Genomic DNA, 22859 nt, shown 5'->3' with positions numbered 1-22859 from the left:
CTAGTAAAAGGTATTTTACTGGACTATCTAGTTGTAATCTTTTTCCTTCGTCAAGATTTTGTCCCACTGGGTTTTCCGTGTCAAGGTTTTAATGAGGCAACATATGCATGTCCAACTCTGTTTTAAGTTTTCTCATAATTGTACTATTTTCCCGTCGATCAGGATTTGTCCCTTTGGATTTTCCTGACAAGGTTTAATGAGACGATTGCTTAGATATAATGATCATATAGGGGGAGTGTTATAAACAAAAGTTTATTAGGTAGATGCCCATTTTCTGGGACCCCATTACTTGGGCACCAAGTATGTAACTCTATAAATAGAGTCCCAAACCTTTGTAAACATACACTCTTGAACATAATTTCTCTCTTCTACTTCCTCTCTACTTCGTGTCTCCTTCTCTAGTCTCTCTGTTTACAAGAGTATTTAAGATATATAGGAATTCATATAGGTGGCACATGGGATAATTGGGGATGAGAATTAATAAGGACGGGGTATCGGAAAAACAGGGGTAGAAAATAGATAAAACCTATTGATTATCAATGAGTGAAACTTTCTTATCATGATAAAAATTTAAGAATGTTCCAATACATCTGGGCCACGGGAGCGGGGCGAAGTCCCACCACACCAAATCAACAATTCCCATCGACCCCGGTAATATTCAGTCTTCGCGCCAATGCCTCGAGCACTTGCAGCACTCATAAAACCTTGTCATGGGCTCATCAGCAGACCGAGTCTGAAACTCCTGAAAATAGGCCTCTCCATGCATGCAACCGGGACATTGTGCTAGTTTACAGAACAAACAAGAAAAGTATAAACGAAATAAATTAGATGTAATCAGGAGAAAAATCGACAAGCAAAAATAATGTTGACCGGTTTAAATTGGGAGCAACCCAAATGAGCATGTGGTGTAGTTAAAAATATTTTTCAACATGTTAATAGGCATCTCAGAGGGGGTATGAGAAGAGTTAAAGTAGCTTGGGTCTTGTTTTCAGTGTATAAGACGATGCAATTACAGGAAAAGGACAGTTTTTCCTACATATTTTTCCAATCAATGAAATTATTACAAATGAAAAAGAAGCTTCATCTCATCAACAAATTACTTCTTCAAATTTTCACAGGTTCCAGTATCCATTGATTTCTTTTTTAACTGTTTCAAATTTCAGATGAACATCTTAAAAAGATATATTTATACAATAATTATCTATAACTAAGTCTAACTTCATTTAAGTGTCACATGAGGTAACATGGAGACTCTTCACTACACACCAACTTATACCCAACACAATCAAACAACAAGGATAACAATTCAAGCAAAAATAATAACAGGTTACTTGAACAAATCGAAGAGAATAACGAGGGGGACACTAAAAAATTCATTTGGCCTAAGCCTTTAACCCATCAAAATGATTATCAGGTGAAACCTCTGACACCAGCTGATATCTAAGACTGAGGTTAAAGCACTTCACAGCCGGAAGTTGACCTATCATAATCCCCTCACAAACATGCAGAATCAAGACATAACTATTTCCTTCTCCCTTTTAACAACCAACTATTTGAACTCAAATAGCAGCACAAGATGAAAAATAAGGTAAAGAAAGGCTGAGATCCAACACAGGTATTTAGGACCAGTGTACCCCACACTCCAAAGTTAGGATATTTACTGTTTACCTTGACTCGTAAGTGACTGGATTCCTCAATAACATAGAATGTTAGCTTACATACTAGGTGATTGTATAACTAACTTCATACTCCTGTTTACTGATTTTCCAAGCCTAATGGGTGTATTTTTCTCATATCCTATACCAGATCTATTGGATGGCCAGTAAAATTAGTTACCCTTATGGAGAAACACATTAATTGGTCAAGGCCTAAGGGGATTATATCCCAAACAATTTTCACCATTTTAGGTTTGATATCACTGAATAATTCTTTTTGACAGAACAAATCACTAGAATCCCCAAAACTAATTTTCTTTGCTTTCCCCATATTTTATCAACATAACTAGTACTAATACTACCGTCGCAAAAAATGTATAAATTAGACTACATTGTTATATGTTCGTCCGAAGTATACAATTATATTGTACATAGTTGGGCACTAACACTCTTCGTAAACTGTGAAACCAAGTATCTATGTGAACTGTGAAACCAAATGCGTGAACCAATTACCATGTTAACTGCGAATCTGAATGCGAATCAATTGATAACTTATAGCCAGCAAAATTGAAACCCAGACTACTACGAAAAATAAAACCCAGTTTACAGATAAAGGAAAGGAAGAGGATGATACCTTGTGTTTTGGGGGCCACCGCCATCGCATGTGCACCACTGAAAATAGGTTCAATCTGTTTCTTCACAAGAGGTTGTCTTTTCTTGAGCTTCACCTGTTAAATTTTAAGCTTAAAAAGAATATAAAAAATTCCCCAACATAAACTGTTACAGAGGGAGAAATTGATGATGTTCTAGAGTGTAGGATTTTACGTTGATTTCTATTTGTGCAACATAGGGACAAGTAGGGCAACGAAGGCTAGCTTTAAATCCAACACTTGCAGGATCAAACTTTAACATATTCCCACAAGTTGGACAAAACTCCATTCTTTTACTGCTTCCACTCTCTAACAACAAACAGCTGAGTATGATTCTACACAAACACAAACAGGAAAGGAAGGTTATTCACTGATTACAGTTCTCTAGTTTCACAGGTCGTAACTGTCTATATTGAGGACTGCATGTGTCTAAACGCCTGAAATTTAAATTTCAAACTCTCTATATGACTTTATTTTCTTCCCAAACAACGAACCCAGATGGACCCTGTTCTCTTTTAACCTTACAAACCTTACAATTATCAACTATGGGTAGAATATCTGACAGCTGAATAATCAAAACCTAAGTCGAATTTGATTATTATAATTCAACTTAGGTTTTATTATGGTAAATAAGACTAGCACGATGTGATTACACCAAAAAGGATACTCCTAAGACAACAATTCCGCAATGAAAGACAAGGGTTTCAAACTTTCACACCTAAGCTTCCCTAGTCTCCTGCATCCCCCAAGATAATGAATTGCCAGAATTTCAACATTACCAAGAATTAAAGAACACCTTAGTGACGTTCTACACATAACACCATTTTTTTGCCTAAAATGAATTCCTTACAACTAAACTACATTCCATCTGTACCCAAGCGGTTCCACGAAGACAATTTTATAAGACAACAATTCCTTTGACGCACGCCGTTAGGGGCTCAATAACAAAACATAAAAGACCAATCCCGACATCAAATATTGAGCAAAATAGATTAAATCTTTTGATGGAGAATCAGAATTCGGAAAAGAGAAATACCTGATTTGCGGAAGCTTTCCGGAACCCTAGTTTCTCCTTTAGATTGATGAGAAACTAGGGTTTAGCAGGGGCGTTTAACAAGAGTCTAATGCACACAAAAATCTCCTAGTCACCTTCGTTTCGTCTCGGCTTATAACAATAAAAGTCGTCTTAAACCTTTGGTCCATCACGACCGTTGGATGTATACCATCATCTGCACCATGTCAGGGCTTAACAACCGTTGGATCTTCTACTTTCCTCCAAATAAAACTCCACAATTTAGCAAGATCACCCGGTAAAAAAAGAAACACACACGAAAAAGAAAGGGTTTCCTCTCTCAGAGGAAACACACTAGCCATGGCGACTAACCAAACCCTAAACCTCATCAAAAAATCATCTAGAAAACTATTCTCATCATCATCAGCAGCAGCAGCTCGTAGTATCCAGCCTACTAGATGTTTGTCAACATCAGCTTCAATCGTATCAGGTAAACCTTCAACCCCAAATGTTATGATCTATGATCCTTTAGCTGAAGAAGTTAAATCAAAAATCAAAAAACTCGAAAACCCAGATTCTAGATTTCTTCAGTATAACTCTCCTCATCCAGTTATATATGATCATTCAAAAGTCTTATCTGCACCTGAGACTAGGGTTACGACATTAGAGAATGGGTTGAGGATTGCTACTGAGTCCAATCTAGCTGCAAGTACAGCTACTGTTGGTGTCTGGGTGGATTCTGGTAGTAGATATGAATGTGATGAGACTCATGGTACTGCACATTTTCTTGAACATATGTTGTTTAAAGGAACTGAGAATAGATCTATTAGGGCTTTGGAAGAAGGGATTGAAAATATGGAGGGCATCTCAATGCATATACATCTAGGGAGCAACAAGCTTATTATGCTAAGGTGTTGGGTAAAAATGTGGATGATGCAGTAGCTATTCTGGCTGATATTTTGCAAAATTCTTGCTTCCCTGAGGATCGTATTACCAAGGCACGTAGTTGCATTCTGCAGGAGTTGGAAGAGGTTCATCACCAGGTTGAAGAAGTAATATTTGACCATTTACATGCAGCAGCGTTCCAGTACTCTCCACTGGGTAGAACCATTATTGGACCTGCTGCCAATGTTAAGGCTATTACCAAAAAACATCTTGAAACTTACATTAAGGAGCACTACACGGCTCCCAGAATGGTGATTGCAGCTGCTGGGAATGTGAAGCATGAGGATATTGTTAATCAAGTAAAGAAGCATTTCACAAAGTTGCCAACCGATCCTACAACTACTGCTCAACTGGTTGAATTTGAGCCAGCAATTTTTACTGGTTCTGAGGTTAGGATAATTGATGACGATGTTCCTCTTGCACATTTCGCAGTAGCATTCAGTGGAGCATCTTGGACATACCCGGATTCTGTTGCCTTGATGGTCATGCAGTCCATGCTGGGTGTCTGGAATAAGAGTGCAGGAGGGGGAAAGCACTTGGGTTCAGAGCTTGCACAGAGGGTTTGCATCGATGATATAGCCGAGAACATGATGGCCTTTAATACCAATTATAAGGACACTGGTCTATTTGGTGTTTATGCTACTTGCAAGCCCGATTGCTTGGATGATTTAGCCTTTGCCATTATGTACGAAGTGAGCAAGTTATCTCACAGAGTCTCAGAAGAGGATGTCACTCGTGCGCGCAATCAGTTGAAATCTTCTCTTCTACTTCACATTGATGGAACAAGTCCAGTTGCTGAAGATATTGGGCGTCAGCTACTTACATATGGTAGGAGAATCCCGTTTGCTGAACTTATGGCGAGGATTGATGCTGTTGATGCAGGTACTGTAAAACGTGTTGCTAACCGTTTTATCTTCGACAAGGACGTCGCAAACGCTGCAATGGGACCCATTCAGAAGCTCCCAGACTGCAACTGGTTCAGACGTAGAACCTACTTGAACCGTTACTAGGTGGAAGGGATATTACCAGGTGGAAGGGACTGTGTTCAGTTTTAATTCCGTTTTTTCTCCATGGTCAATTAGATTGCGAAGACCAGACAACAGGATTACACACATCTTTCTTTAGAGGGGCCCCAAGATGCACACATCTTTCTTTTGAGGAGCCATTGGGGCCTATATAATTTTACCTTGTTTTATGTATATTTTGGTTCTGCAAAAATTTCCTCAGAACTCTTTAACCAAATGGCAAAGCTGCATTGTTGCATCTTGCATATGCAGACAATGTTATTCCTTATGGGCATGTTTGCATTGACTATTTCCCTTTATTGCATCCAGCTTTTACATTCTTTTTCGTCATGAGTCGTGCTGAATTTGGTTTGATTTTCCTCCTTTTAGACTTTTTTTTAGACTTCTGTAAGAGGAACAGACACAGTAATTGTGTCATCTCTGTGGTTGGCCTTTCTATTAGCCGAAACTCGGAAACATTGTCGAGGTCTTTTAACCCATTAGCAGAAAGACCAGGAATGAGGTCACATCTTAGGTGTCAATGTCAACAGAAAATGATCTGCTGTAATAGAAAGCCCAGAATGTATTCATGTAGTGACAGGTTTTTTTAGCGTACAACAAACTTTCCTTTGAGCAACCCTACAAAGCCTGAGAATGATAAGAACCTCAGTGATATCCATCAACCAACCACTTAGCTTTAGCCTTTAGATCACATAACTATCATCTCTTAATCGGGAAGGATTAAAAGAGTCCTCACAAACTTAATCTATTAGGAAGAATTAATTTATTTGATTAAAAATGACAAATTATCCACAAAGTGCGAGGCGTGTTACCGGTTAGGTTGACTTTATATACATGAACAGAAAACCTAAGAAGTACATGAATGCCAGGAATGCCAATTTGCATTCAAAGAACCAAATGAAACAAGATTCAAAACCGAAACCAAATAGTTCTGGTACTTTACAAAGTTCAAGAGACAATCAGGAACAGTAAACAGACCTGAAACTATATACACAGGAGCTGTAGGTTCTGCTACAGGTATGACTTGATACAAATGACAGGGCCCAGTGACGAAGACATAAATAAGACAAACACACAGAAAATAGCAAGCTTCTATTACAGTGTTTTGGTTGATCTTCACATGTTTAGCGTAAAGGATTATGTAACCATTCAAAGAGCTTTCATAATTAATTTACCAGATGCTCCAATCCCTTTTGCAGCCACTTTCAGGACTCCACGATGCCTATACAACCTGCAATACAAATCCCATTATGAAAAAGAGCACACCAAAAAGAAAATAACACTAGACAGGCGTTTAAGTAAGAAGACTAACCCTGACAGTGCAAGTCCCCACATAGCTAACCCATAAAACATTGTTCCAGCATGCCAGATGTTCATCAACTGCTCCATTTTGTTCACACCTTCCAAAGCCTTGGCCACAGCTGCAAATTCCAAATTTAGTTAGAGAAAGGGCAAACATAAAGAAGTTCAAATCCACATCAAGCTAATAAACCCACTAACAGAATGGGACTATTAACATCTCAAGCACCCATCAGAAAGCTTAATCAACAGCCCCAGTCAGTAATCAGGCATTTGCGAAAACAAATAGTACCAAACTGTAGAAAGATAATATTCTCGCACAACACAAGATTAAACCAGAGAAAAGCTGTGAAATTATAGCAAGCAAATATAGTGGTTGACCCCTCAAAATGCAATATGTTCATTATGACCAGCTGCAGAACCCAGTAAGATAATGCTTTGAGCACTTCTAAGCAATTAAAGGCTAATTTCAAGAATTGTTTTCATCTGCAGATGTTAACTTTTTACAACTGAAGGGAAGTGGTTCAGTGAGCGACCACATTGTATACTGACCAATCATCTAGGCTACAAAATGTGAAAGGAAGTACAAATCCCAGCATTAAACGTATTCTCAATTCAAATGTAACAGAGTGACTCCTATCTACACTACATGATCCAGACTAATGAATGATGACTAATAAGTATCAAGAAACAAAGGTTGTATTTTTTAACGAACACTGGATTTTCACACATGTAAGTGGGTACGGGTCAGCTACTGTATTTGTTTTTCTAAACACTGGATTTTGACACTAGTAAGTGCATACAGGTCAGCTACCGTTGAAATTAATTGCTATACTGATGAAAAATTTTGTTGACAAAACCCTTTGGGCCATCTATCCATCACCGTTGTTAATGAGAAAGAAGTAGATAATAACTAGTGCTGACTACAGTGACAAATATGACTCCTGCTGTGCTTTCTCACCTAAGGTCCCGTTTGCAAGTTTCATCCTCCCGAAACAACAGTCACAGCATAATTCATTCTCCAAGTTCAGTAATGTGAATATCATGGTTGGTTTGGGAATTTCCCTGTTGGTAATTTAACTTAATTCAGTAAGTAAAGAACTACAGGGTATTAGGTTGATACTTGTTTTCATATAAATCAAATGCATACAACTAGCATAAAAACAGCTACAAGGACTACTAGTATAAAGATTAGAAAAAATTAATTTGAATTCAAGTATAAACTTACTTTTCTGCAGCTCCTGTGGTGTTAATTTCTGCAATTTTAACACACCATAACCATGTCAGATAAATAATTACCTTAATAAGCAAAACTCAAAAGCTTTGTTTCAGTAACCTGAGTTTTGGGATTAGAAATGATGCATTTTGCCATGAAATTGGCAACACCTTCCACCACATCATCTTCACTAACAATTACATAAGTTTCATTATCAATTCCACTCCGCTCTTCAACGAGCTTCTCATCTGTTACCCATACCCACCGACTCCGCTCCCCATTCACCAAAATTTCCACTGTTACCAGATCAGCTTCTGCAACACCCATAATCAGTTCACAATCAAAATAGTGATAAACAAAAAAGTACAAAAAAAAAAAGTTAGACCTGTAGTTTCTTCAAAAGGAAAGTTATTAGATGCTTCATGAAGTGATTCAAGCTGATTCAAGAACTTAGTAGATTCCACAACCGCTTCAAGACGTTTATAGAGCTGAAAATTGGATAATTCAGAAAATTTAAGATATCAATTCTCAGTAATTGGGGAAAAATAGAGTCGGCGATCCTAACTACCTGTAACATGCAATCCAACTGAAATTGAGGGAATTTAACATTAATTTTTAATTTTGAACTTACATCAGCAGGGCAATCCTTTGTTAGAGACGGAGACGGAGACTGAGAGATGTTTTGAAAAAGCTTGAGATTTTCTTCGAGTATGTTTCTAAGTCGATGATTCTCATACCGAAGAGCTTCAATTTCTTTTTCTTCTTCGATTGAAAGAGCTTGATGATATTGTTGTTCTTTTTCTGATTTGTTGTGATCATCGTGATGATGGTCAAGATGATTATGCTTGAATTCAACAGCTTCAAAAGCTACTTTTGCAACTCCCATAACTGTTTCTACCATTTCTAACGAATGATTAATCCCATGAACCATATCTGTCGCCAGAAATTCTCACTTCTCTGAATATTTAGGTTGTTGATTTTGGGGAATGAAGAAACCCTAAATTATTTGCACCGGAGGTCGCGTGTAATGGAAAAAGTCGCCAACTCGCCTAACAGATTTAAAACTTCAATCATTAAGTTTGGGTGCCCATATATATATATATATCTATAATTTACATTTACATCATGAGAAATTTCCTGTTTAGTCCATAAAATCCGATCCGGATTAGTCTGTAGTCCATCCAGAAAAAACATTTAATAGGAGGTCCAAAAAAATTTGGTCTTTGTAAAAAGACCCGAGTACCCTTTTTATTATACGTGTGAATACTAAAGAATCAACCTTTCTCTGCAATTCTTCCATTAAACAACTTTTCCCTGTTACTTCCTCTCATTTTTTTTTCTACCTCATCGTATTCAAGTGATCTTCTTAATCGGTCATCAACAACAAAAGAAAAATCAACGACAAAACCCTAGATTTGATGAAATCATTACAAAAATCCGTTGAAACCATCACAAAATCAACTGAAAAAAATCAGATCAAAACGAAAAATCGTATAAGATTGACATAGTTGTTCTGATGGAGATTCATTTTGGATCTGATTTTATGATTCGTTTTCCTGTTACTCATAACTGTTTAATACTGGATTATTGTGTTTTGGCTCATATATGTCTAATACTTGTTGTAGTTAATGAGGATTATTTGATGATGCAGTTGAAGTCTCTACCAGATTCAATTGGATGTTGCTTCTCTTTGGAAGAATTACAAGTAAATGGTTCAAAACAAATCCTTCTCTGCTTCTTCAGTTTTAAGTCATTCATTTTTCATTTCTATTTTTCTGTTTTGAGGACATATCAATATGTACTGCATACAAATCCCTAGAAGAAAAACTGCTGATTACAGAAGTAATTACAGAAAAATAACAATTACAGGAGTAATTACATAAAAATATGTAGCGGTCAATAAGTAGCATATTAACATATTGAAACTACATATTGACATGTGAAAAAACTGTCAATATAGGTATGTAGTATGTGAAAACCTCCATCTCAATATGTAGTGTTACTTACTATTTTGTGGTATTTTGTGTGTAAAACTTATCAGTATGTAGTGATCCATAAGTAGTCTATTAACACATTGAAACTACATATTGACATGTGAAAACCTATCAATATGGATATGTAGTATGTGAAAACCTTGTTTACCCTGTCAATATGTAGTGTTACTTACTATCAATATGTAGTGGATACTTACATATTAATTTTGTAAATATGTATAACAACAAAAACCAAAGGAAAAACAACAACAGCTACTTCACCAAAAGCAAAAGGAAGAGAACTGTAGTTTCTCAAACCTACAATATGTAGTTAGAAAATTTGAGGGCATCAAGCATGAAAGACAGGAGGATCATCTTATCAATTTGAAGCGTCTGATACCCAATACATATTGAATATGTACTGAAGTTTCGCTGAGTAAATATCGATATGTAATGGATTATCAACAATAGATATTGATATGGATTGAATATTAATTTTGTGATACTTGAAAATGTATCAGAACAAGAGTGCATATTGATATGTACTAGGTTGAAACAAATAGTACATATTTATAGAAGCAACAATAGATATTGTTTCAAAACAACAGTGCATGTCAATATGTTTTGTGTGAAAACCTAGTTTATATCTTACATACTTTTCAGTACATATTTTTTTGTTCGGATACAGTTCCTTGATATCTACTCTGAAAGGAAATAATGCAACATATCAATATGTACTACCTTGCAAAAGAAAAAAAATAAAAGTGTTCTTGTGCTTCTTTACTTAAGTTTCTAACGCTTGAATACCAACAATATATTACATTATGTAAAAAACTGATTTCTGATGATTGAATGCAAGCAAAATGTTTTTGACATTATATATCCAATAGTACATATCTATATGTACTGATGGAAAGTTCCTTTTTTGTGATGCTTGAATACCAACAATATGTTTTTAATAGTTGATATCTACTCTTAGATTACAATATACATCCATTTATACTGAAATAAATGACTTGTTTGTGCAGGTAATGTGAAGAATACGAAAAAGAATAAGAAAGCACCTGCAAAAGACCCTAGGAGAATATACATATCTAGTTTTAAGGGGTTGTATATTCTTGTGAATACGATTAAGAATGAAGACCAAAATTGACTGACGCGCAATTGCAAATGATAAGTAAGGCGTCTTATGGGAACTTATTCATAATTTTTTGGTATCAACACTACAAGACAAGAGTAGATATCTCCCTATACTGGAAAATTAGTTAACAATGGCCATTAGTATGTATAAATTTTGTTGTGAATACCTTATATATATTGATATGTACCACCCGTATTTTGTTGTGTAATAAGAACAACTTGGTGCTTGAATTCCCATTATTTTGTTGTGTAATAAGAACAGCTCGGTGCTTGAATGCCCATCACAAATAAAGTGCAGTATGTCTTCATTCCATTTTTTTATTTGCAGTGTTGTATCGTTGTCTAATATTGTTAGTTTATATTTATATTTTTGCAACAAACTAATCAGTATGAATACTTGGAAAAAATGAAAGTATGAAGCCTTAAGTACATGCAATACATATATGCATGTACTGTAAAACTTAACAGGATAAGAAAACCAGGACTGAAACTCAGAATTATATTAGTACATGAAGAGTTCGCAAAACAAAAATTTAATGTGTTTCAATACTTCTTATAGTACAACATACTAGTCGTATGAACTTAATATAAGAGACTAAGAAAAAAGTATGAAGCCTTAAATAATGGCAGTACATATCTTCCTGTAGTAACCTAGAGCCAAAAGAAATTTCTGCCAAAAACTATATAATTTAGCCAAATTTAGTAAATATCGACATGTAGTGAGTTAAAACCCAGTACATATCCACATGTACCGAGTTAAACCATATTATACATATCGATATATACCGAGTATCAGATCCTTTTAATTTGATGAGATAATTCCTCCAGTCTGTCTCTCAACCTTAATGCTTGCAAGTATGCTAACCTCAACTGCTAGTCTGCCACCATAGACAAAGGTATGGTTTGGGAGGATGGGAGGTAGTCAGCTAGCTATGATGGATGTATGGTTAATTTGTTCTTCTTCCAACTGCAACTAATTAGGCATTTATGGGGATAAATGACGATTTTCATAGACAAAGTTCTTGTGCTTCTCCGTCCATTCGAGGTGACTCCAAAATCTTGAGGGGAGGGGTTCTATGGTTCCATTGCTCTATTTGATTCTCATCCACGTCAACAAATTCAGGGAAGTAAGACTGCAAAAGAAGCCACAAATGGTTATAAAATAAACGGTCCACCCAAATGTAACCTCAATCAAACTAAAACCATGTGACACATCTAATAATACCTTTCCAGAAAATTTTTGACTGTCCTCCCAAATATGATCATATGCTTATCTTTTTTTATCTTTCCTATGTAATATTAAAAAGACTCAGAAAGATGGCCTCTCACATGTACATGAGTAGACATTGAGTTTTTCACTATCAAGTGAGACAATGAAAATAAGGAGCTTTGGTTTAAACTCAAGAGACAATAATCCATATCGATACGTAGTGAGAAAAAAGCTAGCAAATATCACAGTACATATACACATGTACTGAAGAAAACTAGTTTACTTTTATTTTTGTTATACAACCAATACCAGTAAATGAGTAACCAGTAGGATCTTGAAAGATAATATTCAGTTAACTAAATTTCTTGCTTACGAGGGGGCGCTTCCCCCTCGACCCCCGTTAACAGGTCTTAATTATTTACTGGGTAAAAGCCTAGTTTATGCTTGTATATGCACAACAATATGACATAGTTATATCTATGTCCAGAGAATGGTGTGAGGCTTACTTGCCGAAAATGAATCCCGCATTTTCTTCAATGAAAGCACATTCATCTGTAACTGGTTTAGTAATAGTATGCAAGTAATAATACATTAATCAGTTATAGAAAAAAGAAAACAACATCCTTAAGAACTCAACCAACAATTTTGGACATAATTTGTATAATTTCGTAGACATTAACTTCAAAGTGATGCTCTCATAACACCTGATAAACAAAATTTCATTAGGCATAGGTGGCATGAATATGTGAGCTCTAATCATAAGAAAAAGAACACCAACTAACCTTACTGGGAGGAAAAAATGTACTGCGAAATCAGCACATGGAAATATGTATTGCGAAAATTAGTACATGGAAATATGTATTGCGGAAATATCCTACGGTACATATTAATATGTAGTGCTAAAAATCCTAGTTCATGGTTAATATCTACTGTTTAAAAACCCTTGTATTATATGATCCTACCTAAAATACATATCAATATGTAGTACGAACATGTCTAATAGCTATTAGATGGGCTATAATAACTAACTTTGAAGTATTTGTCAATGTAATAAAAGAGCTCCCCCCAGTACAAGCAAATATGTATTGTGAAACACTATAGACAAACATGTACTGTGAAATCACTACATGCATATGTGTACTGTGAAATCATTGCATACAAATATGTACCGCAAAATTGCTACAGATAAGTACAAGATCTAAATGATATTCTTTCATATGTATACTCAGAACGCTACTGAACTATCATGCTTCTTTTGGATACTTTCTCAGAAGCAGTGATAACTAACTAGTTCTCCAAACCCCAAATTTCCAATTAACAAAAAAACACACATTTATCCAAACTGCACAAATCTCAATCACATACCATTAGTCTCAATTTTCTTACAAATTTCTCTCTAAATAATTTTCAATCACATACCATTAGTCTTAATAATTTCAAAAAACAAACAAATTCCTAAATTTCCCATCCACCAAACACAAATCCCCATATTTTTTCAAATTTCACAAAAAAACATACTAAAGACAGCACATATTTATATGTACGGATCATAAAATCTAGAAAAATATTTGAAATTGTGATTTTCTGTAAATCTAGAAAGAACGAAAATCATACATATAATCAAAATGATATGTTAACAAAAGAATAAGATGATCTAATCAACATAGTAGCACGAGTTCAAAATCATATTCAAAAATCAACATAAAAATATTAAATACGAACAAAAATGGGATTAAATCATGCAATTGAGCAGTGTACATGATAGAAAAATGATAACAATTACTAGATCTAGAAAGAAAACAATGAAAAAAACAACCAAATCATGAAATCGAGCTGCTCATCATGATTTCATTTGAAAAAACAAACATAAATTCAAAAAGCATAACAAATATTAAGGAATGAAGAAGAGGTTTATAGAAATTACCTGGGGATTTAAGATCGAAAATCTAAAATTGAAGAAAACCAACTGAAGCAGAGAGAAAACTGGATCCGAGCTGTTGAAAAAAAAGGAAAAGAAGAACGAAAATACTTTCTTATCCTCTATTCTTGTATGTTCATTGCAGAAAAGGTTATTTTCGGAATATAAAAACTAGGCATCATTTTACTCACACGTGGGATGGACTAGGAGATAAAATTTCTGGTCCAAAAACATGTTTTTGGACCAGCGATTAAAAACATTTTATGACTGGACTAGTCATTAGACGGGTCTCTCATTATAGGACTAACCAGTAATTCCTAGTTACATCATAGCTACCAATTAGTATCCACATGGGTCATGAATCATGATACCATGGTCCATGAGTCCATGACCTTAGGACAGTTCGTATGGCAATCACCAAAACAACTTATTTGTTGAGCCAGGTGGATGGGCAAACGTGATTTTGCGCTATGGAAAAGTTGTGGGCGGGGATGATCAAACGCGGGGACGTCTACAAACCGCTGGCGGACGAATGAAAAGAGAAATCGTTGGCGGATTTGATGAGATCGCGAACGACTACTTTTAAACGGTCACCTGAACGACTAGTTTCTACCCCTACAAATGCTACTCGAGTTTGATTTCACAAATTCACAACAATTCGATCAATCTCTTTTTAATTTCAATCGCTTTCGGTTTTCAACCATGAATCCTGATTTCGGTTCTTCGGAGGAAGATATGGATATGGATGAAATGTTGTATGAAGAAGAAGAAGAAGAAATGTGTATGGAGATTTTGCGTCAAATGGATGAAGATGCAGTTCAAGATAGAAGAAGGCGAAATTTTATGTTGCAATTACAATCAGGGATAATACCAAAGCCTTTAGAGCCATATGAAGTTATGACCAGAAGATGGACGTGGCGAGATCGACATTTTTACCACGATAAGATGATGCATGATTATTTTAATCATGGATGTGTCTATTCCGATAAGGATTTTCAGCGCCGATATTCCGCATGGGCCGCAACTTGACGCAAAGGATTATTGTCGAGCTTTGTCAGGTATAACCTTTATTCAATTATCAGTACGATGCATGACAAGTACGTGGATTTAGCCCCGAACAAAAGGCCAATGCCGCCCTCCTATATTATGTTACAGCGTACCAGCGGATTCCACAATTATTTTGAAAAATATTTCCATAAAAAGTATTCTTTTCTTGGTAACAACCATTGATTTGATCTAATGTGAATAATATATAATTCCTATAAATTGATTCATTTTCATCCATCGTATACTTGAAACCACGAATTCTACCGTTTCTTGGTTGTGATTGTTGTGTTTCTTGTTGTGATTGTTGTGTTTGTTGTTGTGATTGTTGCATTTGTTGTTGTGATCGTTGCGAGGGGAATACCATATTTGTTAGAAAAGGGACTTTTAGAGTTTTTTTCCTGATAGATTGAGATGATATGAGTAGTTGTGCTTTAAATGAAGGAAAATGAGTATAAAGATGGTATGAGATTGTGAAATTTTGAGGTAGAGATGTAAATGGTGTGAGTTTTTAGTTTGAAATGAGCTGAATTTATAGTGAAAAGAGTAAGAGTCGTTGGATGATGAATTGGGATGTAGCCGTTGGTGGTTCTAGATTAACCGCTCGAGGTTTACGATGACCCGCCATATTATTGAAATCCGCGCGGTTTTGTTGAACCCGCCAGCAAGTTTCCTCCGTCCACGCGGCTCTAGATTAAGTGCGCGCTTAATGATGGTCCTCAATAAACAAACCAACAAATTTGTTGGTTTACCCATCCGTTGTTCATGTTTGTTGAGTTCATGGTGAGAGCAAAATAAACAAACTTCAAGTTTGTTCATTCCATAGGAAATTCTCTTAGAGAAAGCCCCAACTATTACTCGGAATCCGGCTTCCGGGAAGCCCCGTAGAATTTGTTTTTTGACCATCTATTATTTGTCTAACAATACAACCAATAGAATCAAACAATAAATTTGTCTAATAGTACAACCAATAAAATCGACGGGCAAGCCATAAGTGAAAACAAGATATAAACTAAAATCATAATCACAAGCAAGATTAAGCGCAGGAAAATGAAATCGAAAATAACGCAAGTATATACATAGTCCGATAATGGAGTGTCTGCATCCACATGTAAATGCAAAGGCATTTATTGATCATTGAGGTTACATTCATTGAACCTCATTACAAAGTTTCTGGGAGTTTTTGAGAGATAGTAGGAAGAGGAAATAAGTCGATCCTCTCTCCAACCTAATTGCTTTCGCTTATAAGGAAAAGTAGAGACTTAGAAAATTACTCTTTTGCCCTTATCTTAACACTGAAGCACTTATAGAGCTGATATTGTACGCGGCGTCGCTTTGTAGTATCTTGCTTCGGCTCTCACTACTTGCCACGTGTCGAGGTATAGTATGGTGTGATGTGTTGTGGAAGTGGTAAATAAATATGTCAATCACTCAGACTTGTTGAGATTTGATGATAAAAAAAATATTAAAAATAAAGAAAATATACACGAAATATGGTAACAATATGTAGATAAACTAGGTCTCCGGATTTCACCAATTTTCAAATTCATGTGGTTCAACTAATAATTCTAGAAATTTATAGCTCAAATAATAACAATGTATTGAATCTAATTCTTCGCCAACTTTTATCCACAATTTTATTCAGAGAACATCTATTATTTATATTGTTCTCTTTTTATAGTGTAGTTATTATCCTTTTTTTTTTTTTTAAATAACTTGGCTGGAAAAAAAACACTAAACGACTTTGATCATTCTCGGGTAAGACACACCCTGAATTTCAGCTAGAATATTATTAACTATTACATCTGGTGGATTACTGAACCACACTCGGAAGCTTTTTTGACAAAGTATAAGAACATAGTTGGATTCCCTGTATTGAACCAAATCTTCAAATTTCTCACTAAAATTTGTAATGTGTTGGACTAGTCCCTTGAGGTACCATAGAGGAGAAACTTCGCCTTTGCAGAGTTGAATGGTGTTAGATCATTGCTCGGTCGAACTCTCAAGTGTTGCTATCTCAATCTTGTTGTCAAAACTATATCTTGAATTCTAGTCTACATTTAGTCAGGTCTCGGATTAGGATAGAAGTGTGTAGTTGAGAATCGGATATCACTGCGTTCTACAGTTTGAAGGAGAAGATCAACATGGAGCTTTAGAGAACTTCAATATCGAAAGGTAATTAGTGAAGACTGAACCACATATATCTCAAGTTTTCACCTTTCTATCTATGAAACATTGCCACATGACTAATTATACAGTACATGCATAATATAAATTTCGAGTCAAGTTTATCTTGAATATTGTTCTCGAAATATGACTAATTAAGCTTAAGAACATTTTTTCATACTTGATGAATTTGGTTGAGAACAATTTATATTGTTTGTAACCTAATTATGATTCAAGATTTAATCATTTGAAAATAGTCTGGAATAGTGATATGTGTCATTGATGTTATTCGGGAATATTTTGAATTGATTATTAAAGAGATATAAAACTACTGTTAATCTTGATACATGACAGTATGCATACCAGTTCACATACTGGGAGAACTGTTATAAGTCGAAAGTCGCAGTACATGTACCCAATACACGTACCAGCGTAGCTATAGTTCGGCAGTGATTTTTTTGTTACGCATACCCGGTATCCATACCATAAAAAGTTTGTTGATCATGAACCAGGAAATGTACGCGTACCTAGTATGCAAACCGTAAAAGATCTGTTGGTTTCAAAACTGAAAAACTATACGCATACCCGGTATGCAAACCATAAAATATCTTTGAGTTCCTGAACTTGTTTTTGTCTTAAGGGTATCCATACCCGGTACACGTACTATGACAAAGATATTCACGAACAAGTACAGTACACGTACTTATCCTGCCGAATATTTTCAGATGCATCAGGATTATTTCTATGAGATGATCGGCATTTGAACAACTCTCTAAAATCACTACCTAGACATTTTTGATATTACGCGTGATTCAAGAAAAGGCTTAAAGTGTTATATGAAAATGGTTAAGCTTATCGTTCAATTGGATAGTTTCGGCTAACCTTCATGAACAAGTCATTGTACACGGTTCGCTTATGGTCCATCCTAACTAGAGTTTATATTCTACTTTGTTAATCTCAAGTAAAGCTTTTCATGTAACAGTGATTATTAATTGCTTGGTTCCAAAGATATCTTAGCTTAAACCTAAAGCAACCTTGACCTTGAAAGTCTATAAAAGGAGAACCTCAAACAACTGGGATCTTTGAATCCCCGACACTATTCTTGTGTGCCCTGGTTGTAAAATAGAGTCGTCCTACCCTTAAAACCCTTCTAGGTTTAGCGACTAAAAAGACTTCACCTAGGGGTTCATGAAGTTAGGTCCAATTATCTTTATCTTGATGGTTCGTGTATCCTGATCTTTTTTTGATTGCTGAGCTTGCTCCATCAAACAAGATAGATAAAAATCACAAAGTATCTTCGTCTCAGACTCCGTGATTTCACAAGTTTCGACTTGTGAGGTGAATAATAATCTAGACTGCTCTTCGGGAGTCGTAAGACCGGATTTTGAGGTTTGTTAGACTTTGTCTATTGCAATCGATTTCCTACCTCCTCTTGATCTTTGATCAGAATGAAAATCACATATAGGCTTATCTGTGGGAGGCAGATTGGTTTAAGGTCTTCAATTGAGTTGAAGCAACTCTTAGGTGTAAAAGACGTCAGCTAAGAAAATCAATTGCACGAAGTCCTGATGCGATTCAAGAGGCGTCAGGAGCGCGAATGTAACTAAATTGTTGTGACGGTTTAATTCGGTCTCAACTACATTCCAGTCCGAAGTTATGATAGTAGGCTAGTGTCTATAGCGGCTTAATACAATTTGGTATTCAATCTGGATGAGATCTCGGGGTTTTTCTACATTTGCGGTTTCCTCCTTACAAATGGTGTATGTGTTATTTATTTTCCATATTATATTGTTTATCTTTATAGTTGAAATATCACCGGTTGTACGTTAATCAATCAAAGTAAATATATCCAACCTTGTTTGTTGGATACGACTTGATGGATTCTTGGATATAAATCTTTGGAATCGTCCAAGTACTCTCACACATAATCAGGTTCACGGACTTGCTTCTGTAAACATTCTGATTGTGAGAGAAAGAGATATAAACTCTTCATATAATTCCTTGATTGAGATTCATTAAGTTGAACTCTCGGAATTGTATTCGAGTTTAGTCCATATAGGTTGCCTAAGAAAAAGTTGGTGGTGTATTTTGGTACCCCCACGTTTTCAATTGGTATCAGAGTAGGAAAACACGGAAAACCTAATAAGTTTGTGTTTGTAAACGATTAATTCTGTAACCAATGAGTCAAAGTATGGTTTTCAATTTACCAAGGAAAGACTCATTGTACATACTTCCCAGAATAAAAAACAGCACGAGGAAGGAGATTTCCTTATTTTGCAATACACCTCTTTTGTGTGTACAACCGAGTAGTTTATCAAACCTTCTGACAACATGTTCATAAACTGTCATGAAAAACCTGTAGTTAAAACCGCCTGTATAGTCAAGGATTCTGACCACACAAAGATAGATAGAGAGAGAAAATTCTTAGTTTGCACATGTCATGAACATTAGGAATTTAGGTTTGATTTCATATCTATTTTTCAATTGCTATAAATTACGTACATTAGTACAATATATCAAGTATGATGAGTAAATAATTTTTATGAAATACAATAAAAGTAATCTTTAGAATAGTACTTAGTAGTCGTTTTAGCGTCTTGCCGAAAAGAAAGCTAATGCACCCACAAACGGTGCATTAATATAAGTCGCGGGTTCAGATTGTTGATACTTATTTCTGTCATCATAAAAATTGTCATGCTCGTCAGGACCGCCCAATATAGCACCAGTAAGTACATTCGGATTCGACGAACCAGAGTAAAGATACTGAAAACCATCGTTACAGTTGATTTTGTCAGGGTGTGAATGTATGGATGGAAGCGAAGAGCCCCTATGATGAACATGTTGTGGGAACTTTTCTCCAAATCCTACCATGTAAGACATTTTTGCTGGATTTTGGCCTAGAATGTAATCGACTTGTTTCTTTGACAATGCGATTAAGTCTTTAGGTGTGATGGTTGACGATCCACACGAAGCAACTCCGCCGTACGATTTGAGATACTTCGCATATGTTAAAAGCAATAATGATGCTGTTGTAACATATTGCAAATTGCTTTCACCTCCTCTGTAGAGAAGCCCTCCTGTAAAGATAATGACTTCCTACATAAGAGCTGAATGAAAAATCAAATACAAGATAAAAAATGTAAGAACGATAAAGTAATATGTTGTTTACCAGGAGTGTATTGAGCTTGGAAAGTAGGTGACCCCGGGATCAATGAGCAAATGTAGTTGTCAGAATGAGCTTTGTACAACTGAAATTCTTCGACCTGCTTATCCAAAAAACCCTGCAAAATTTTATCTGTCAGTTTCTTTGTATTTTATGTGTTAGTTTCTTTCTAATGTAGTTGGTGTGGGCTGAGCCAGGAAAAATATATAGGGGGCTAAAATAAATTTTATAAAAATTTAGAAACTTTGGTGGACTAAACATAAAATATAGGGGGAAATAAAGGGTTTTTGTGCAGTTAATTAGATTTTAGGGGGCTAAAGTCACGGTTAGTCGACCCTTGGCTCCGCTCCTGTGTGGGGTTGTCTCAAGTAATTTTGTGAAGAGGAAAAACCTTGGAAAGAAGCACTTTGGTCCCAACTCGTTTATCGTCCCAACTGAATGAGTAGTCATCGTCGTCTGCGCCTAGTGTGTGGCCGTTATTCTGGATGTAAGACAAGTACGAACTATTTTCCGAAGCAGTATGAATCCATGATGCTCCCCATAATAACTCATCCTAAGAGAGACCAACATAGTCAGGAACTAGTGACAAAAATTAATGTTGTTGTTTTGAAACACTGATATTCAAATTTTCAGTATTCTTACTTGGAATCCAGAATAAGAACAGTAAAAAGGGCAGACAACTGAGTTGAGAGAGTCACTGTAAGAACCTCTATGCTGATCAGCAAAATCAAAGACCTGCAACAATCAGCGCCATTGTAAAATCAGACTAGTTTATGAGCTCAAGGAAGCAAAATAGATAATGAGCTCATGTTGAAGATTTTGCTTTCTGTAGTTCAAAGAATAAGACTCGAGGAGATATAATTTACTTTCATGGAGGTTTGAAGCAGTCTGGCGGAATATGAAGGGTCGGATTCTTTAAACACTATTGAAGCAGCAGCTAATGCAGCAGCTGTCTCAGCTGCAACATCAGAGCCGGGGTTTTGTGCAGAAACCTTATACACATTCCGAGGCGTATCCATATCTTCGGGCCTTTCCCAACACCTATGGTCCATACTAGGATCCCCAACCTGCATCTTGAATAACACTAGTTAACATATAATCAACTACGACAATTGGCTCGAGTATATAATTGGATTATACGCACTTGAACATATAAGGTATCTGGTGTAGCTGTTGCTGCCTTCAGTAAATAATCAGTACTCCAACGAATTGCAGCTCTTGCATGATCCATTTGATTACGGTTCATATAGCTACCAAATTCGATAACACTCCATGATAACAATGTCGTTGTGAACGCCATAGGCAGTCCAAATTTCACATTATCTCCTGCATCATAATATCCTCCCACCAAATCCACCTACAATCACCAGGGGAAAAAAAACATTAGTCTGGAATTTTAACATTTCACCTTTTCGTATCTAAGTAAATAAATCAACACGACGAACATGATAAGAAGACCCATCAGCTAATGCAGAGTCGCCTCTCCAAGTAAGACGTTGATTAGACGGTAATTTTCCCGAACGCTGTCCTTGGAAGAATAAAATCGATTTTGTCAAGGCGTCGGAGTAGTTGTGCGAGTTGAAAACAGAACAAGAGCAAAAACAAAAACTCATTAGTATCGCCAACGTTAACGGTAGAAGATTCCGCATTCCTGACATTTTGTTAGCTTTCATTCTGTGTTCTGGTCTGTTAATACTGGGAGTACTGCAAAGGTGAGGAGGTTGCTGGAATTGAAGTTTGCGGAAGTACAATGGGTGAGATTCATGGGTTTGCTGCCATTTATAGACGTTGAGAGATAAGGAAATTAGGCAGTTGGTCATTAAAGGAGAGGAAAAGTCACGGGATGAAATGCTGAAATCTGGGATGTTACGAGGTGACCACACGAAAGATATGTGTTGCGGCCTGTGAAACTGTTGGGACCAAATAAAAAAACAGAAAACGATACGCCTAACGGTTAGTTTATTAAATCTGCTGCCTGACAAACAAGGATAAAGAAACAAATTCCTTTTTGTTTTGTAGGGAACAGATTGGAGAGAGAGGGTTACTTAGCGGCGGTGCAACTTTAAATGGGAACAGTTTGCAAAAAACTCGTGGGTGCTCCTTTACTTGTAAACTAAATTTTCTTTTGCAACCAATAGGAAGGACGACATTAAACAAACTGAACTGTTTTTCTAAACATTACTATTACGCATGCAACAAGCATAGATCCAAACATGTGAACTCAACCTGTGTAATCACGAAATCTAGAGCGAAAAGAAAAGACTGGAAATTGTTTGTATAGGGCCCAACGCCAAACTGCACCCTGTTGGACCACGGATAATTAGTTCAAATGGCTATACACATTCACAGTGGAAATGAAAGTTCCAATTCATCAAACAACCACAGTTGCAAACTGTAATTATAAGCAACTCGCAGAACTTAAAATTTACGAAAGCAACATTTA

At 36.0% G+C, this 22859-nt stretch overlaps 3 protein-coding genes and 1 pseudogene across 4 annotated transcripts; 1 reads left to right on the top strand and 3 right to left on the bottom strand.

Annotated features, from left to right (window-relative positions):
- Window positions 1-502: 502 nt before the first annotated feature.
- Window positions 503-3447, bottom strand: LOC113356196 (DNA-directed RNA polymerase III subunit RPC10-like). The gene is made up of 4 exons (XM_026599258.1): window positions 3342-3447; window positions 2481-2640; window positions 2290-2383; window positions 503-783 (listed from the first exon to the last, which is right to left on the bottom strand). Exons 2-4 carry the CDS (start codon window positions 2592-2594, stop codon window positions 659-661), a joined length of 333 nt encoding a protein of 110 aa, XP_026455043.1. The 5' UTR covers window positions 2595-2640; window positions 3342-3447; the 3' UTR covers window positions 503-658.
- Window positions 3448-3623: 176 nt separating this feature from the next.
- On the top strand, window positions 3624-5604 carry LOC113361270 (annotated as a pseudogene).
- Window positions 5605-6142: 538 nt separating this feature from the next.
- Window positions 6143-8859, bottom strand: LOC113356195. 2 transcript variants are annotated; one of them, XM_026599256.1, is made up of 6 exons: window positions 8434-8859; window positions 8188-8290; window positions 7923-8116; window positions 7815-7842; window positions 6600-6708; window positions 6143-6518 (listed from the first exon to the last, which is right to left on the bottom strand). In XM_026599256.1, the coding sequence occupies exons 1-6, from the start codon at window positions 8731-8733 to the stop codon at window positions 6437-6439; spliced, it is 816 nt and encodes a 271-aa protein (XP_026455041.1). In that variant the 5' UTR covers window positions 8734-8859; the 3' UTR covers window positions 6143-6436. The 2 variants fall into 2 exon arrangements, with proteins under 2 accessions (XP_026455041.1, XP_026455042.1); XM_026599257.1 differs by having other exon boundaries at window positions 7923-8098.
- Window positions 8860-19794: 10935 nt separating this feature from the next.
- Window positions 19795-22147, bottom strand: LOC113361269 (endoglucanase 1-like). The gene is made up of 7 exons (XM_026604563.1): window positions 21862-22147; window positions 21561-21773; window positions 21283-21483; window positions 21059-21151; window positions 20808-20969; window positions 20423-20534; window positions 19795-20330 (listed from the first exon to the last, which is right to left on the bottom strand). The coding sequence occupies exons 1-7, from the start codon at window positions 22087-22089 to the stop codon at window positions 19843-19845; spliced, it is 1497 nt and encodes a 498-aa protein (XP_026460348.1). The 5' UTR covers window positions 22090-22147; the 3' UTR covers window positions 19795-19842.
- Between the last annotated feature and the right edge of the window lie 712 nt (window positions 22148-22859).

The sequence above is a fragment of the Papaver somniferum genome, chromosome 3 (genome assembly GCF_003573695.1).
Source record: "Papaver somniferum cultivar HN1 chromosome 3, ASM357369v1, whole genome shotgun sequence".
Taxonomy (NCBI): Eukaryota; Viridiplantae; Streptophyta; class Magnoliopsida; order Ranunculales; family Papaveraceae; genus Papaver; species Papaver somniferum.
Note: the sequence above shows the minus strand (reverse complement) of the source record. Positions and strands in the feature narration are given on the sequence as shown.

Coding starts and splice junctions, on each gene's coding strand:
- LOC113356196 (XM_026599258.1), bottom strand. CDS start 2,594: ATGGAGTTTTGTCCAACTTGTGGGAATATGTTAAAGTTTGATCCTGCA. Junction 2,384..2,480: donor TTGCACAAATAGAAATCAAC/GTAAAATCCTAC, acceptor AAAATTTAACAG/GTGAAGCTCAAGAAAAGACA. Junction 784..2,289: donor GGTGGCCCCCAAAACACAAG/GTATCATCCTCT, acceptor TCTGTAAACTAG/CACAATGTCCCGGTTGCATG.
- LOC113356195 (XM_026599256.1), bottom strand. CDS start 8,733: ATGGTTCATGGGATTAATCATTCGTTAGAAATGGTAGAAACAGTTATG. Junction 8,291..8,433: donor CAAAGGATTGCCCTGCTGAT/GTAAGTTCAAAA, acceptor TCCAATTTTCAG/CTCTATAAACGTCTTGAAGC. Junction 6,709..7,814: donor ACCACAGGAGCTGCAGAAAA/GTAAGTTTATAC, acceptor TGGAATTTGCAG/CTGTGGCCAAGGCTTTGGAA.
- LOC113361269 (XM_026604563.1), bottom strand. CDS start 22,089: ATGAAAGCTAACAAAATGTCAGGAATGCGGAATCTTCTACCGTTAACG. Junction 21,152..21,282: donor TGCTTCAAACCTCCATGAAA/GTAAATTATATC, acceptor TGATTGTTGCAG/GTCTTTGATTTTGCTGATCA. Junction 20,331..20,422: donor CCAAGCTCAATACACTCCTG/GTAAACAACATA, acceptor TTATCTTTACAG/GAGGGCTTCTCTACAGAGGA.